The sequence below is a fragment of the Pongo abelii genome, chromosome 7, assembly GCF_028885655.2.
Source record: "Pongo abelii isolate AG06213 chromosome 7, NHGRI_mPonAbe1-v2.0_pri, whole genome shotgun sequence".
Taxonomy (NCBI): domain Eukaryota; kingdom Metazoa; phylum Chordata; class Mammalia; order Primates; family Hominidae; genus Pongo; species Pongo abelii.
This window is the reverse complement of record NC_071992.2, coordinates 121,799,745-121,816,925: the sequence shown is the minus strand read 5'-3', so window position 1 is coordinate 121,816,925 and position 17,181 is coordinate 121,799,745. Positions and strand designations below refer to the sequence as shown.

Here is a 17,181-nt window from a genome sequence, read left to right as displayed (position 1 = left end):
ACTTCAACCTATGCTATGTTCTTCTTTCTGTGAACAGCTACTAGAACTTACTTTCAACTATATAAACAATACTTGAAATAAACACCCTTTGGATACACTGTACAAATATCTCAGGGCAACCTAAAGGTAGCCTTCCTTACCATGGTATCCACCTCTCTAGAACCCACCCTATTTGTGCAGCCTGTCTCAACTCTTTCATCCCATATTGGTTTCCTTTTATCTTTTTGTTCTTTTACTATACTTAGTCTCACTTATCCTTCATATTTTCTTCTAATTTACCTTTCAATATTTCCCAACACTGTTTGCATATTAGAACCACCTGGACAGGTTTTATAAGGTATAGATTCTCAGAGCTCACAGGCTTGAGGGTTTCTTTAACTAATCTAGGGTAAGGCCCAATGTACAAAACTATATAAATAATTGGCATTTTAAAATGTTCCTTAGGCAATTCTAATGAGAGAAGTGTTGAGAAGCACTAAATTGAATCAAATTATAAGCTCTTTGAGGAAAGAGTTATGTGTTATATTTCTTTGCCTTCATCCCCTAAATAGTGGATATAAGCCACATAATCAATAAATATATGTTGGTTTGGCTAATTTTTTTTCTTTCTTTCTTTTTGAAGAGGAAAGAGGATGAAAAAGAGATTGGGGAAGAAAGTCCTCTTAAGAATACTCAACCCTACCAGTTCCAATCTGTGCACCACAAAGGTCTTTCTGAACATCTCCATTGATCCCCAAGGATCTCATACTTTGAGAGATTCCTGTTTCACACTATTAAGCACATTAGTTCTGTTCAGCTCACTGTTTATTTAATCACTGACTGAAATGGAAGGCATCAGTTAATGCCATGATTTCAATTCTGAAAATAGTTATTCTCAACAAGCAACTGGAGAAATGTTTTTGACAACATATAGTATTTTTTTTTTTATGTTTTGTCACAGTATTTGTATGTTATGGTTAAGGCCAACATTTATGTTCGTTATGTTATCAGATTCAATATGGATGAATAATAGTGCATCACAACCTATCTGTAAAGAGTGTATCTTAGCCTCAAGTGGGTAGTTGCCTTTCCAAGTCAGGAGATTTCTAATTTTGCAGGAGACCATCATGTCTGCCAAGTCACTCTCAATGCTTCTGGGTGGTCCATTAGGCCCACGTTCTCTGCTCTCCATTCACCCTCAATATGCAAACTCCTGGATTATACAAATGAGATGTATAAAATCAATCTTTTACGAATCCCGAGCATTAGATTTGCACATCTTTACTCATCAGAGTCACTTTACCATACCACATCACCATTGCTCAAAATGCAAACCTCTCTCTCTGGTAAACTTCATCTGAATCTTGGGCGCATTTGACCAACATTTGTGTTGATTCTTGTGCATATGGCTTGTAAGTTTTGTAGACATGCAAGAAATTGCTCTTTTTCTGTGCTGCAGCGATCATGGGGAAAGGCAGACAGAGATTCTGCTAATTATACATAGTTATAATGAAGAACTTTTCTAGTTTCATGGCCTGGAGCCTCTAGTTCATTTTAATAGAGCAAGTTATATTAATTAGGTGTATGTAAAGGACAATCTTTCTCTTTACTGATTTGTCATTGTGTTATTACAGCCATTCGTTGCCATTTTGAAACTATTCTCATCACAAAGAATAGATTTAGGGTTTCTCTTCTATTTTAAAGGGAAAAAAGTATGCCAAACTTCTCCAACAATCTGGAATTTTATTCCATCCATATACATGCATAGTAACAACATTTGTTGAGAAATTATTTCTATCAGAAGTAGAACATTATCTTTGTGATCACCAGGTGCAGTATTGCTACTCATATTTAAATAGATCTTATATATGAATTAAATTCATACTTGCAGCATTGAGTTTAGGGTTTCGATTTAGACTGTGCCTTTCAAAAGATAAAACTGATTAATACTACTTCATTACTTACAATACTGCTTCCAGTAATTTTGTTCATTCTTTATAAAGTATTGCATTTAACAGCAAAGGTTTAAAAATTGAGACAGAGCTGCATCAGCGAAAGAAAATACAAGTACTATACAAGAAAAAAATTGCCATCTTCATTTAACATACAGGTTTAGGATTAAGAAAATGGACGGAAACATACAGCTACATACAAATGCAAAGCCTAGTGACTAAGAGACTGTATCTGCTAAAATATAAAGTGCAAACGGAGCCTGATTATCCAAGAATTGAAATCTTAAGGCGAACTTATAGCATGTGTATTTAGAACAGCTTTGCAAGTTATATTTTAGCATATACATATATCTGCAACAGCATATAAGAAAAAATCAAGATACACAAGTGCTTTTGAAGCTATTTCTAAAATGCTTTTCTGTATTGTTTGTGACTATTTTCTTTAAAAGCTACTATACAGTGCAAACCATATGTGCTACACAATAACTATACAATAACATTACAAATGACTTTAATATAAAGTTTTTAAATAAAAAATAACATAACCACAGCTATGAATACTGCTGGTAAAATAAATTAATTTTTTTTTGAAAATGGCACCAATAATACACTTTACTAATGGACTGTAATGAAATTACACCTTAAGTCTTCAACTCAGCCATAATGAATTATCTCCTGATTGCCCAGATGTAATTCAAACAGCTTATTTTTTTTTTCTGGACTGGTTAGAACAACATACTAAACACTGATACCAAAGGTGACTGATGTTTATTTAGTTAGTTCATTTGACATGTTCCGCTGCATGTGATGAGCAATAAAACTTCTTGTGAGTTATAAAGTTTGAAAGGTTGTTGAACTGGATATCACACAGCCGGCAATATTTCCCACTGGTTGGAGCCTGGCTGGAACCATTCACACCTTTTGCTATACTAGACAACTGTTCCTCTGCTGAGGGAATTCCTGGTGAGACATTCTCATTGGCAGCTAATGGGTTCTCAGAGATCCACGAGGGAGATTTGTGGTCGTCTTCATGCTGAGGATTCTGGGAAATGTTCTCTTGCTGTGGGTTGGCAGCAGGTCTCTCATCTTGTTTCAGTCCACCATTCACTATTACCATTCCTCGATTTTTGGGCAACAATGGCAGAGAATCTTTCTTCAGCGCAGCACACCCATTTGAGGAAGCCTGGCCTTTAGGAGATTCATTTTCTGCATTTGTGCTTTGCTCGATGTCAGTGTTATGGATGACAAGAGAACCAGAAATATAATCACTTGGCTTGATTCCATAATATGGAGAAAGCTGGTCGGCTCCTTTTGCTTTCTTTATTGCTCCAGGGTAAAGGCATTGTGGAAGAAACAAATGTCTGTTTTCTTCTTTTGTAGCAATGAGCTGAGCGGCTTCACTGAAGACCTTCAAGCCTTGCAGGGTTGCTAGGTGGGATGAAAATAAGTTTCCATTGGGGGAAGGCTGCTTCAAATTCCCATTTTTCTCACATTTTATTATGCTTCTTTCGTAGCTGACATCAGGGCTGTTTCGTTCGCTTTCTGGATTCGGAAACACTTTGCTGTCCAGTTGACCCAGGTCATTACGCTGATGTGCAGTAACCGGGCAGAAATTCTGCTTGTGGGCCAGATAGTTTTCTACCTTATTGAAACTGATCTTGCACACAGTGCACTCGTGATAGTCCAGCAGCCTTTTGGGAGACGTGGTCGTCCGCTCAGACTGAGATAAACACTTTTTGCTGAGATCTATGGGCACGTCCATCTCTAGGCAGGAAACATTGGAATGAGTAGTGTCACATTTGGAAACTGGAACACACTTGTTGATCGTCAGAGAAGTTTCCAAGTGCTTAGAGACAATTCCTGGAAAGATATCACATCTTGGGTGGTAGCACTCTCCTAGCCCTTCTGTGGGTTCTTGAGTGGAGGTACAAGGATTATTGAGGTTGGCTATATCAAGAAATCTCTGCTGAACCAGTGGAGGCCTTTGTTCCTGCTCAGGTAGGCACATCTCATACATCTTTCTGCGCTTGCGTGTGCGCATGGTTCTCTGCATGGCAGGCACTTTGTTGGAAGCAGACCTCTTTAGTGGAGGGTCGTGGCGTGTAGCACAGTAATACTGTTTGTGGACCATGTATGTTTCGTGCCGGCTGAAGGTAATGTTGCAAGCTTCACAGGTAGTCTTATTTGGGTCACTTTCCCCATCCACTAAGGGGACACTGGGATTTTTCACATCAACAGGTTTTCCATTAATTTTGTCATCATTGTTACTGGAGGTGGAGAGCTTCTTAGTTTGAGTGGAAAAGTCCTTGTCATGGCCCTTCCCATTTGGCCCAATTAAATCTAAGACAGTGGAAGAATTGATGCAAGATGTTTGAAGAAGTGGATTCTCAGGATCAGCAGAATGAGCAGCTGGGTTGAGAAGGTTTATGGAGGTTTGGCCAGTGTTGGGACTCAAAGCTTCAGGCATCTTTTCTGACACACTAGGGAACTCTGGGGACTTAGCCATCTGCTGCCATCGGCTGCTGCAATAATGCTTTTTGTGCACTAGATAATTATCCAAATTATTGAATGTTATGTTACACTCAAAACAAGTAGCCCCCTTGGGCATCAAAGGGCTGTAAATGACGGGAGGGTAGCTACTACTGCCATGCCTCAGTCGCCGATGCACCAGTTCAGACATCTTGGCTAAGATCTCTGAAGCTTGAGGGACCATGGTGATATCTTGGGGGAAAGAAAACTGAGATAGGAAAGGGCCCACAGGGAAAGAAGGCCCCATATTAGGCTGAACTGGAGATGAGGCAAGTCTTGGGCTAGAGGGCTCAGACTTTATTTTTGTGTAAGAAAAGCTTTGTTTATTTGTTGTAGGCTGTATCTCTGGTCTCTGGTTCGTGAGAAAGAGCTGAGTCTTTTTCTCACACTTGTCCAGCTCTGTGTCAGAGCTCGCATCTTTAGTCTGCATGGCCTTTTGGCTCTGGGGAAGTTCGCTTCTGGTCAATAAGTCTGTGGCTGGCTGTAAGCTGTCTTCGGTTCCACTTGGAGAGTGTTCCATGTCACTTTCTCTGGGAAGTTTGCCGCTAGGGACATGGAGCTCCTGGTGCTGCAATAACTCCCTCTGAGTCTGGAAGCCGAAATGGCAGTGATTACATCGGAAGGCAGCTTGAGTGAGATGGGAGAACAGGTGTTGGTGAAAGTTGATCACAGAATCAGCAGTGTAGCTACAGACGGTGCATTTTAGACTAGCACCAGGGGGCAGGAATTCTTCCATTTTCACTCCTAGAGAGACATACAAAATAAGAACAATGAGAAACATGTGTGTCGGTTTTTGAATGACAGGAACCTTTTCTAATGACCTAATGTTTGCAACACAATAGGAATGAAATCTTTCAGAATTTCATTCATGATATTAACTATTTTCTTGTGACATCTCTTACTGTGTATGATAATAATAATAGCACTTTATAGTTTTCAAAGTACTTTCATGAATATTCTGGCATCAAAGTGGAATAAGTGTCACTGTCTCCATTTTACAGAGGAGGAGACATGCTGAAGGAGGCTAAGGGAATTGATTATGTTAATAAAGCTATTAAGTGATGAAGCCATGCCTAAGCCTCGGATTTTATAGTTACTAATCCAATAACCTTACTATAACATTAGCCTCTATATTAGGAATAAGTGAGCATTCATTAGGGTTGCTATTGAAAGCAATGCAAATCAAATAACTCTCAGTACACTACACATAGGTTATATTCTAAAGAAGCCAAATAGAAACCATTTTGTAAAGTAATTAATAACATCTTAATTTATATTAATATAAATTTAAAATTTTATGCAGTAGTTTTGCTGAACATAGTTTATCTCTATCCAGGGCTGATATTTAGCTGGTAGACTAATATAGTCTACCAGTACACTAATATAGTCATTTCGCATTGGCATCCATGCTGATTGATCACTGCCTATTTCTAGTCCATGATTAAATATTTTGAATATTACCATTGACTGTGGTGGGTAAGCATCACTAAGGTTGACTGTAGCTCCCATTGGTCAGCATATGGTAAAATCAGGCTTGGCTTATCCCCTCTGTATTCTGGACTAAAATAAGACTGACTTTTATATTCATAAGCTGAAAACATGGCAGAGGTACCTAGTCCTGTAGTCATAAAGGGGACTACCTATCCTTGTCTCTTTTTCTCCTTAATGAATCCAATATTCATTTTTTTCCATTTAGCTGAAAGGACCCCTGTATTCTGTTCTTTTTGTTTTGTACATGACCTTACTCACCGTCTGAGACAACCAATCTGTTTCTGCTTCCCCTGCTTTATTATCTATATGAAGATAGCTCATTTGTAAGGAGAGGAAAGAGGATGAGCAGAAAGGAAATTACCTACTTTTACAGGTTCAAAGTCAAAAGCTTGAACTGTACTAGAGCACTGGAGGTTAGAACAGTAGCTTAAAACTCAACATGTGTTTCCATTTTAAAACCATTTAATCTAGGCAAAGACCACTAAGAAAGTCACCCAGAGGTGTCCTACAAGGTTTGTATTACAGGTGCTGAAAAACTATGATTCTCAGTCCCTAGTTTGTCCCATGCAAGAATGTACCTAAAATTATTTAAAGTTAATAGAATTCTGTACATTTGATTAAATTCATTTTTTAAAAAATATGATAATTAGAATGCTATGAAATGAAACTAAAAATAGCTGGCATACAATTCCAAATTAAATGGGAACAGTTGCCACCTTGCTATTAAGAGAGGGCCTTAAAAAGCTTATTTGTTTTCAGCCTATTTTTTCTTAAGGGATTTTAAAACATAGTACTAAAAGTAGTTTTATGTCATAAAAAACAGCTAAGCTGTTATGATGCATCTTTTGGAAGTCAGAAATATTTTACTGATCCATATTTAAAAGTAAACATCCCTGAACTGTAATTTTAATTAGATCTATCAATAGAGTAGCTTTATTTCAATTCAGCACACACTTATATTTATGTACCTATTATTTCTTCCTTACCATATAGGAAACACTATGATCAGTTTCCAAAGATTGCTTGACACTAAAGCAACAAATGGCAATATTTAAAGGATACTGAGATTTTCTTTTGAAAATAATGTGCTTTTTTAAAACCTCAGTTGAGAACAAATAGAATGATTTGGCCTGTGGTCAGAGCACTGAATTTGTAAGAAAAGAATTCAGACCCAAGTCCTTTGAGTAACATATGGCCTGTGGTCAGAGCACTGAATTTGTAAGAAAAGAATTCAGACCCAAGTCCTTTGAGTAACATATGCTGAGTATAAGTGGCATTAAGATCACACTGGTTGACCCAGAAAGTTTGATTTTGATGTTATAGATAGCTACAGATAGACAGATATAGATGTATACATGTAATGCATATATATTTATAAAAATAATAGAGTCTTCTGGAGCAACAGAAGAAACAAAAGGGGCATTTACCACTGTGTGAATTCAGGTGCATTTCTAGAGCTCGAGCATTTGAAAAGCTCTTGGTGCACTGTGGGAAGGGGCACAGGCTGGAAATCTGATGGGCACTGTCTTCATTTTCCTCTGACACCGGAGCAGCTTCTCTTTGCCTCCCACTGCAGTAGTACATCAAATGGGCCTGCAGATTCCGCTCACTCCGATACCAGATGCCACAGGACTTGCAAGGGAATATATCCTCTGCAGGTGAAAACACAGAGACACATTTGCTGCTGTCCATTTGAAACCAACTTTGGGTAAAGCAGCATTTAGTTCAATTTTTCTCAGACTCTGCTCTCAGGTTCTTAATTGGGCAATCAGATGAGTAACAGTCTTTGGTGGTGTTCTATAGCATAGGACTCGACTTTTAAAGAAATGTACTCTGCAATTTAACTTCCCACAGACTCTAGAAAGAGGAGACTCCAACATTTAAAACACAAGATATTGATTTTATTTTATTTTATTTTTTGCGACAGATTCTCACTCTGTCACCTAGGCTGCAGTGCAGCGGTGCGATCTCAACTCACTGCCACCTCTCTCTACCTCCTGGGTTCAAGCAATTCTCCTGCCTCAGCCTCCCAAGTAGCTGGGATTACAGGTGAGCACCACCACGCCTGGCTAATTTTTGTATTTTTAGTAGAAACAGGGTTTCTCCATGTTGGCTAGGCTGGTCTCAAACTCCTTACCTCAGGTGATCCACCTTGCCTCAGCCTCCCAAAGTGCTGGGGTTACAGGCATGAGCCCTGCCTGGCCTAAGATATTTATTTTAACTTGTATTTATGGTTAGAAAAAATATACATTTATAGTGATGTAAATTATCTGATTCATTAAAAGGTAAGGATGTAAGGACTGAACTAATGTTAGCCCTGATGCCAATCCCTGACACCATTTTTTTTTTTTTAAACACAGTATGGGCTACTATGTGCCCAACTCTGTGTTGGGCTGGGTATAAAACAAAATGAAAGATGAAACAGCTGGCCTTAGGAAGCATATAGTCTCCTTGGGTTGATGATAGACATGTGGTCAGCTAATTACATTACAGCCTAATTACTGTTCTGATGGAGGTATCTGAGGAATGCCCTGGGGCATGGAAAAGAGGCTGATGGCAGGAGTGGAGGGAGGAGATTAGAGATGGGCTTAGAGGGAAGATGATGAGCTCAGCCTGAGCTGAGGTGTGAAGGATGAAATTAAGCTGGTTTGGTGGAGAAGAGGGGTTGGGTCATCCTGATCAAACGAGCAGCTCAGGGAAAGCCATGAGAGCCTGAGAGAGGGGCTGGGAGGCTGGGAGGCTGTTCTGTACTGTTGAGGCAAGGAGCATGATAGGGCTGGGAGAGAAGAGGCTGTAGGAGGCAGGGATAGACTGTGAAAGAATTGGAGACTCTCAACAAGTTTTAGATTTTGTCTTAATGATTATGAAGCATCACTGAATCATTTTAAGCAAGACACTGACATAATCAGATATTATCGCATAATCAGAATCATAGCAGTGGAGTCTAGTTTTGAAGGTAGTGAATTTGGAAGAAAGAGTTTTGACTGGTGGGAGGTAACTGCAGTACTCTAAGAGAAACACAACAGGGTTTGAGCTGCAGCTAATACTGGTACCATATTTATCAGGTCGTGCTATGATGTGTCATTTTCATGTGATCACTCATGGTAAATTTCTTCATGTGTGTTTTTTCCCCTTTCATCCACTTAGAGGTGAGGAGACTGGTGTTATAGTAACTTGCCCATCCATGACCGCATCAGTGGTTGAAATGTGATTGGAATCTGGTCTTAATCACTCTTCCATAATGCCTCCATGGCAAGGGTGGCAGAGAGGAAGAATTATGCTGAGGAAGTAGAACTGACTAGAAGTCATGAACAATGCTTGGTGATTAGATTCTAGAACGGATGAATAAGGCTCTGCTTTGCTCCCAAGCTTCTGTGTCAGTAATGGCTTCATTCATCTACACAGGGAACAGAGGATGGAGAGGTGATGTCTTCAGGCTAGGGCATGTACAGGGTGACCAAATCTGACCTCGTATTGTGCAAACTCAGGACTTTTGTAGAGAAAGGGGTCACCATCCAGAGGGATGCCAGATAAAAATGTACAATGGGACTAAGCCAGGCAAACAGTGGCACATGTTCACGTTAGACATGTGGAATCTGATATTTCTGTAAGAAATACAGAAGAACATGGGATAAATGGCAACAGAGGCCTAAAACTCTGCAGAAATGGCTGACCTTATAATTTGTGAACTGTTATTTATGGTTGTTGGTGGAGCCCATGGTAGTGAAGGAGATGGCTCAGGGAGATCACATCAAAGGCAAAAAGGAGAAAAAGTAATGATCAAATTCTAGTGAAAGGGAAGTAAGGATAGTAAGTATAATAATAGAGTTTCAAATTCACATTTAATTTTAAAATTATATGCTACTACTGTTTATTATTTAACCCTTCCCTTCCAAGTTAATTTCATTTACACTATTCATGAGGCTACACAGTTTAGTAAAGGGTCCATTTAAGCAGGATGAATTTAACTCACTAATTTCAGAATGAAAGCAAAAGCTCTCTGCATCTATGCTGAATTATTTGACATAAATAGTTGTCTTGCTACAGAAAGCAAATAGAGTACACTCTCCACTATAATTAGAATTAACATTCATACATTGGAGCTTCCCAATAACATCAGATACTCCTAGAATCTTTGGCAATAAAATCCTTTTGCCTCAAATTCAGGTTGGGCCCATGTTATTTCCAGTTCCTCACTATCAGAATCAAAGTAAAGATCCAGGAAAGAAAATAACTACATTTACCATAACGAAATCCAATAATACTAGCTTAAATGGGAAGTACTATATCATTGATTGAATGCACAGTAATTTCAGACTCATCTGATAATTTCTTTAATCTAAAGGATGATATTACAGCAAGAATCTAATTACAGTTGAATATTTTATTTTAATATCAAGACATCATTGTGTCTCTGGATTTCTCGTCTGCCTCATTCAGAGTCTCAGAGATTTTAAAGTATATTTTTGACTAGATGCAATTTTTTGCTTATCTACTAACTTCAGAATCTATTCTCCTCTTTAAGATGTGTCTGCTACTCATGTTTTTTCATAGAGCTAGATAAAATCAGGTATGTCTAGAACACAGATCTTGGGACTCCAGACCACTGATTTTCTGTCATATGAAGTGTCATTCGGTGACACAAAAATACAAACTAAGTTCAATTTCTTTTTTACGAAGTAAAATCACAAAGGTAAATTTGCCAGGGCCTACTTAAAAATTCTCCATATAAAGTGTTCTAAGCTTATCATGCATTTCTCTCTCTCTTTTTTTTTTTTTTCACCTTTTTGCATTAGCAGATGTCTTGATTTATCCAGGATACACTTCTTTTTTGTTAGTATATCTAATCAAACTTTGATTTTGTATTTTGTTTCTTTTTTTCAAGTTTTTAAGTCTACGGCCCTTAAAGAATACCAAATTTTTTCTACTATAGAAGCATTAATGAAAGGTGCTCGCCTTCTCATAGCTAAGTAGCCTTGAATATTATTCAACTCATGTAGAATATCAGCTTTGTGTGTGTGTGTGTGTGACATTCAGGAATCTGACTTGAAATGGTTGCAGTTAAGGGTTCTTTCTACACTCCCAGGAAAATTGACCCCCCCCACACACACACATACACACACACACGAAGATAAAATGAAACCACAACACTGAAGGAAAAAGGTCTGTTCCTGGTTTCTTGTCAGTAGACACTTTTTTCTCCCATAAATTCCCATCACCTCTAAAGCTGGGCTACACAGCACTGAGCACTTACTATTGACAATAGCTGTGGGCAAAATAGAAGCCATGGCAGCTTGCTGAGGAAGCAGCTGAATTGAGTCCAGCAGGCGTGCAGGGTACATCCCTTCTGTGACAGTCATCTGACTGGCAGCTTGTAGCCTTGAGTCAAAATCTACCACAAAGGCAATTAGCTCTTCACCCTCAGAGATGGCCTTCGTAGTGGTACACCAAAGCTGACCCCCTATTAAGAAGAAAACAGAAAAAGATAAAATTGGCATAGGATGCTTGAGTCTGTTGTAAACTAGATTGATGTCCATAGCACCTTCTCATGTTTTTCACACTGGTTTCTACTGGAGTGGAGTGTTTGATCAAGGCAACAGCTGTGTTCCTCTTGCTTCCGGTGTGGAAAACTGTACTCCTTGCATTAAATGAACTGTTTAGTGACCAGAAGTAGGAGGAGACAAAGAATCAAGTACAATATAAACATAATTTGTAGAGATTTTTGTCAATTATTTACTTTCTGGGGCTTGCCTGAATCAGTAACCTTACTAGTAGATTGGGACAGTACCTAAAAACCAGCATAGTAGGGACCCAACTGCTGAAATTTATTTCATATTAGCATTTGAAGTTATTCTTTCTATATTTTATGAAAGTAAAAAGTTATTTATCTCTCTCCTTCTATTCCACCCATGAAATACTTCCATCCTACCAATACCAATGCCCAAACTACAGAACAAGTAAACAAAAACTCCTAAAGATCTAGAAAATTAAAATGAAATTCAGGTAGTTGTACTCTGCTATGTCTGCTACCATTTTTTTGGCTGAATGATCTTTACTTATATAATATTCTGTATAATGTAGCTTCTTCATCTCCATTTACCCTGACTGAACTTCCTGAAATGAAGATATGCCAAAAATCCTTTTCAAAAAGGCTCATTTAAATACAGATTTGTTTAAATGAAAAGAAATGTCTCTTCAAACACTAAGATATACTCTGGCACTGCACTTCAACGATCACATGTTGTGCATTAAAAAGAAAAATTAACTATGCAAGTACATCTAATGTATTGGAATGTGATAGCGAATGCTCGTTTATTTAACATGTTTAGACAGGCAAAGCACTTATATTTTGTTATCTACACTCTCAGGCCTAGATATGTATCCTATACAGTTATGCCTGAAATAATGTAGCATACTTGATATGTTATAAAGCTCTTTTTTTTTCATTGTGTATAGATTGGAAGGCTGTGTATTGCACTCATTAAGCAGCCAAAACTTGTACCCATTTTGATAAGTCATATTGCTCTGTTTATCTTTCAACATAACTGTCTTTTCAAATGCACTTCATTTTTTCCACCCTTAGAGCTCATGGTTTTTAAACAACTTGTGGTAAAAATCTGGTGGAAAAGATAACAACAGCATATGATATGGCAGAGTTGCACAGAAGAATCAGAACATTGTTTTAGAGAAACGTTGGGCAATTAATTAAGCCAGCTGATTAAGTTTTAAAGGTAAGGAAACAAAACACCATCTGTGAGAGTATATGATTGTTAAAAAATGAAGTTAAGACTACAGACCCCAAATTTGTGTGAAAGTTTCAAAGTAACAAACATACTAAAATGCTAGAAAACTTTACTTTCCACGAATGTATCTGAAAGCATACAAGTTTACCACAGTTGAATAAAACAGATTCATTTTGCTTTGATTTACTTCTTTTCAAATAATAGAAGCTAAACCATATCATGTCGAAATCAGAGGAGCGATGAAAGTGTGAGTGGTGGTATTTCTGCTGTTCTCCCACCTAGAAGCTTCTGCGATTAGCTTCTATGCTTTCCTTCCCTTATGGGCATTCAGATCCAAACTACTTGCAACTGTAGACAAGGTAATCATTTAATCATTTGCACCTTATCTTTCCACTGAAATACAGTTTATTGAGGCTGTGTAACAGAGAGATAGGGGAGACACAGCAAGAAACCACAATTCAGGTTTAGTTCATATGGTCTTTCAGAGTCACTAGACTTCAGTCATTAACTTTACATTATTGGTAAGTCCAGCTATGTGTACCTTTCACAAAAGTAAGGAAAGAGTTGGACTCAGGTGCCCAAGAGAAACTGAGGTTTTAGAGAAGATGCCCAGCCACAAATAATCTTTATCACTGTGGTAAGCTATAAGATAGGATGACTCAAGAGTATTTATGCTCAAATTTTGAACCAAAAGATTTAGTAAATAAGTAAAATTAAATTCAAAAATACTAACTTCAAATAAAAGTGAACAAAAAATCATTTGTATGCATCATTAAATGACTCAGCAGTTGTAATACATATTTGTGTTTTCAGATGTACCAAATAATGTTTCAAATTTTATTATCTTTATCACTTTATCTCATTTGATGGTTTAGTCAGAGCGTATCATTCTAAAAGGCTAAATTAGACTGAAAATGTACTGTTGGACTTGAAGAGAAAGTCAGTTATCTTTGGATTTAATCTTTCAAATCATTCACTAATCAGCTATTCATTGAAATCTCTGCTGCATGCTAGGCTGGGCGCTATGGCTTCACATGTAGCTCTGCAATTAGAATACACACATATATGCAAATATATTACAATATCACATTAAGAGTGTCATCCCCTCATGCTAAAGAAAATGTGAGCGGACTGAGTAACTGACACTTCTTGGAGAAGTTAGGCAAGCTATCCAAGGTGATGTTTTCATTAGTTCATGAGGAATAAATAGAGGTAAAACAGTAAAAACATGTGTAGGCAGGACCAGGCAGGTACATCATTACTGCCCTATAAATGAGCATGTGTGAAGGTTCAGAATTATAGAAAAGTCACCCCAGCGAGTAGTTGGGACTATAGGTGTGACCATCACTCTTGGCTAATTTTTTTTTTTTTTTTGAGACGGAGTCTCCCTCTGTCTTCCAGGCTGGAGTGCAGTGGCGCCATCTCGGCTCACTACAAGCTTCGCCTCCCGGATTCACGCCATTCTCCTGACTCAGCCTCCTGCGTAGCTGGGACTACAGGCACCTGCCACCACACGCGGCTAATTTTTTGTATTTTTGGTAAAGACGGGGTTTCACCATGTTAGCCAGGATGGTCTCGATCTCCTGACCTCGTGATCCGCCTGCCTCAGCCTCCCAAAGTGTTGGGATTGCAGGCGTGAGCCACCAAGCCTGGCCAATTTTTAAAAACATTTTTTATAGAGATGGAGTCTCACTATGTTGCCCAGGCTGGTCTGGAACTCCTGGGCTCAAGCAATCCTCTTGCCTTGGCCTCCCAAAGTGCTGGGATTGCAGGCGTGAGCCATGGTGTCCAGCCAGGAGTTCTTTCTTTAGGCCTGATAAGCTAAGTGGTTTATGTAATTCATCTATTTTAATCCTGTCAATTACTCTGTGAGGTAGGTAATATTTCCCTAACTTTAGACTTGAGAAAACTGAAGCTTAGAGAGGATAACTAAGTTTCCCAAAGCTGTACACAGGGTCAGTGGCAGAACTGTGACTTACACTTTTGTCTGTCCAACTGCAAAGTCCAAGTGTGCATGTGTGTGTGTTGTGTGTGTGTTGTATGTGTGTATATGTGTATGCACAGAAATAATGAATTCTGTTTTGAAAATGTAAAGTTTGGGGTACCTGACAGACTTCTGGTGAATTTATCTAGGAGGAAGATGGAACTTGGAGAAGACATACAGGCTGAAGAAAAAAAATATTGTGGAAGTGATCAGCACATTCTAATTGACCATGGATGCCCTCTGCATTCATGTGGTAACCCAGGGAGAGTATGGAGTGAAAAAAGGATCACCAAAGAAACTTGGGGTATCTCAACATTTAGGATGTGCGCAGAGAAGATGAGATCATTAAAATGTACCAAGAGGTTATATTTAAATGTTAGAGGGAAATCAAAAGAATGGCACCACAAAAATCAAGGGTTGGATTTCTTTATAATTGCTTGGCTGAGTTTTTAGATGGTGAATTTAGAACATACAACTTGAGGGAGTCATTTATAGGAAGTGATAGCCCAAATATTGCAACGTAACTTCAATTACTGATGCTAATAAAATTTTCAGAATGTGATCACTCTTGGCAGATGTTTGGGCAATGGAACCAGGCTGCCTGGGTGCAAATCTTGGCTCTGCCACTTACTATGTGTGTGACTTAGAACTTGTCACCTAAGCATTCTACCTATCAGTTTCCTCATTCCTGAAAATGCAGAAGATGATAAGTAGTGCTGAACTCATGATGTTATTATGAGGATTAAATGAGCTAATATACGTGAAAGCTTAAGAACAGCACCTGACATATAATCATAAAATAAATAACATATAATAAATGTTTATATAATTGTTAGCCATGATCGTTTTGGTTTCATCCACTTGGGGTTGCTATCAGTCTCATTTCTTACTGCCCTGCTAAATCCAAGAGGAAAGAAATCTCCCCAGAAAGAAAAGGCATATCTATGAATTCAATGAGCAGATCTGTCTACACTTCACTGGAGGCAGCTAACTCATTTTGGAAAAGAAGAATAAGGTTGCATTTGTTTATGGATCACCAACTATTGTGGACCAGTTAGAAACAGAAATAGTTTCTAGCAATCTATGTGGATCTGAAGGGGCAGGAGAGCCAGTTTCCTATTTTAATGCTTCAGAGCTTAGATAAATATGGCCCACTTTAATTTACAATTGTGTGGAGGGTAGTAGTATTTATGTAAATTAAGAAGCTATCCAAGCACATGAAAATGCTAAGTCATGTTGATATTTAGCTATGTTGGTATCTTGTACCCTTTGACCTTATGTTTAATAGAAACAAATCACAGGATATTACATTTGGCTTTATAATGAGGGCATCATTATAAAAAAAAAGTGTTGTTAAGGATGTAGAGAAACTGGAACCCTTGTGCACTGTTAGAGAGAATGTAAAATTGTACAAAATGATGAGTTATCCAAAAATTAAGACTAGAATTACCTATAATTTTAGCAATTCTACTTTTGGATATGTATTCAAAAGAAAGGAAAGCAGAATCTCAAAGAGCTATTTGAACAGCCAGGGTCATAGCGGTATGGTTCACAATAGCTAAAACATGGAAGCAACCCATGGAAGTATCCATTGACAGAGGAATGGATAAGAAACATGTGATCTACACATACAACTGAATATTATTCTGCCTTGAAAAGAAAGGAAATTCTGACATATGCTACAACATGGATGAAGCTTGAGGACATTGTACTGAGTGAAATGAGCTAGTCACAAAAAGACAAACAGTGTATGATTCCACTTACATGAAGTACTTACGGTATCCCAAATCATAGAGACAGAAAGTAGAATGGTGGTTGCCAGGGGCTGGGGATACGGGGTTGAGGATTTAGGTTTAGTGTAAATAGAATTTCAGTTTGGCAAGATAAAGAGCTCTAGAGATGGATGGTGGTAATAGTTGCACAACAATGTGAACGCCACTGAACTATATACACTTGAGAATGGTTAAGATACTACATCTTATGTTATGTGTATTTTATCAGAATTTTAAAAATTGAGAAAAAAATGAGGGTACATTTTTTTCACTACAAAACATCCTCTGTGAACCTAGAACATTGGCATAAAATTTTTAGCCATAACTAAGAATAAGAATATAACTTTTATAAAGTGGCTTCATATGAGATGATTTTAGGAAAACCAAAAAAAAAAAAAAAACATAAACACAAGGCATAAGATCTTCCTTCTCGACTTTCCTAGCAAAGCTATTTAACAAACCCCATTTGAAAGTCAAGTACCTAGTGAAATGAAGTTGCTGCTAAGAAGGAGTTCACTTTATTTGGCCATATTAAATCTTTTCATTTGAATGAACTCGGGAGACCTGTGTAGATCTGAACATTTTTGAACGATTTAGTTCCTGGTTACTTGATTGATCTGAGTTTCTGCCTGTGTTTCCAGTGCCAGTGGAGCGTTCCTGTTGACTCTCTATAGAGGTGAAATTTAAGGAATCTAAACATGTTTTCTGTGGCTTTCATAAGAAGCAGTATG

The 17,181-nt window shown here is 38.0% G+C and overlaps 1 protein-coding gene and 1 long non-coding RNA gene across 7 annotated transcripts in view; one reads left to right on the top strand and one right to left on the bottom strand.

The window, feature by feature from the left end:
• The window catches only part of LOC103891373 (uncharacterized), a 287,072-nt gene that overhangs the window by 267,420 nt on the left and 2,471 nt on the right, over positions 1–17,181 (top strand). Inside the window, exon 3 of the long non-coding RNA XR_008509233.1 lies at positions 7,879–8,000. This is a non-coding gene — a long non-coding RNA (uncharacterized LOC103891373). The remainder of the gene's footprint in view (positions 1–7,878; positions 8,001–17,181) is intronic.
• ZFPM2 (zinc finger protein, FOG family member 2) overlaps positions 1,703–17,181 on the bottom strand; it is a 486,429-nt gene continuing 470,950 nt past the window's right edge. For all 6 annotated transcript variants that reach the window (XM_054518757.2, XM_009244022.4, XM_054518758.2 and 3 more), the window contains 3 exons: positions 11,206–11,412; positions 7,379–7,603; positions 1,703–5,204 (listed from right to left, as the gene is read on the bottom strand). In XM_054518757.2, the coding sequence (XP_054374732.2) occupies positions 2,713–5,204; positions 7,379–7,603; positions 11,206–11,412 (2,924 nt within the window). In that variant the 3' untranslated portion in view covers positions 1,703–2,712. The remainder of the gene's footprint in view (positions 5,205–7,378; positions 7,604–11,205; positions 11,413–17,181) is intronic.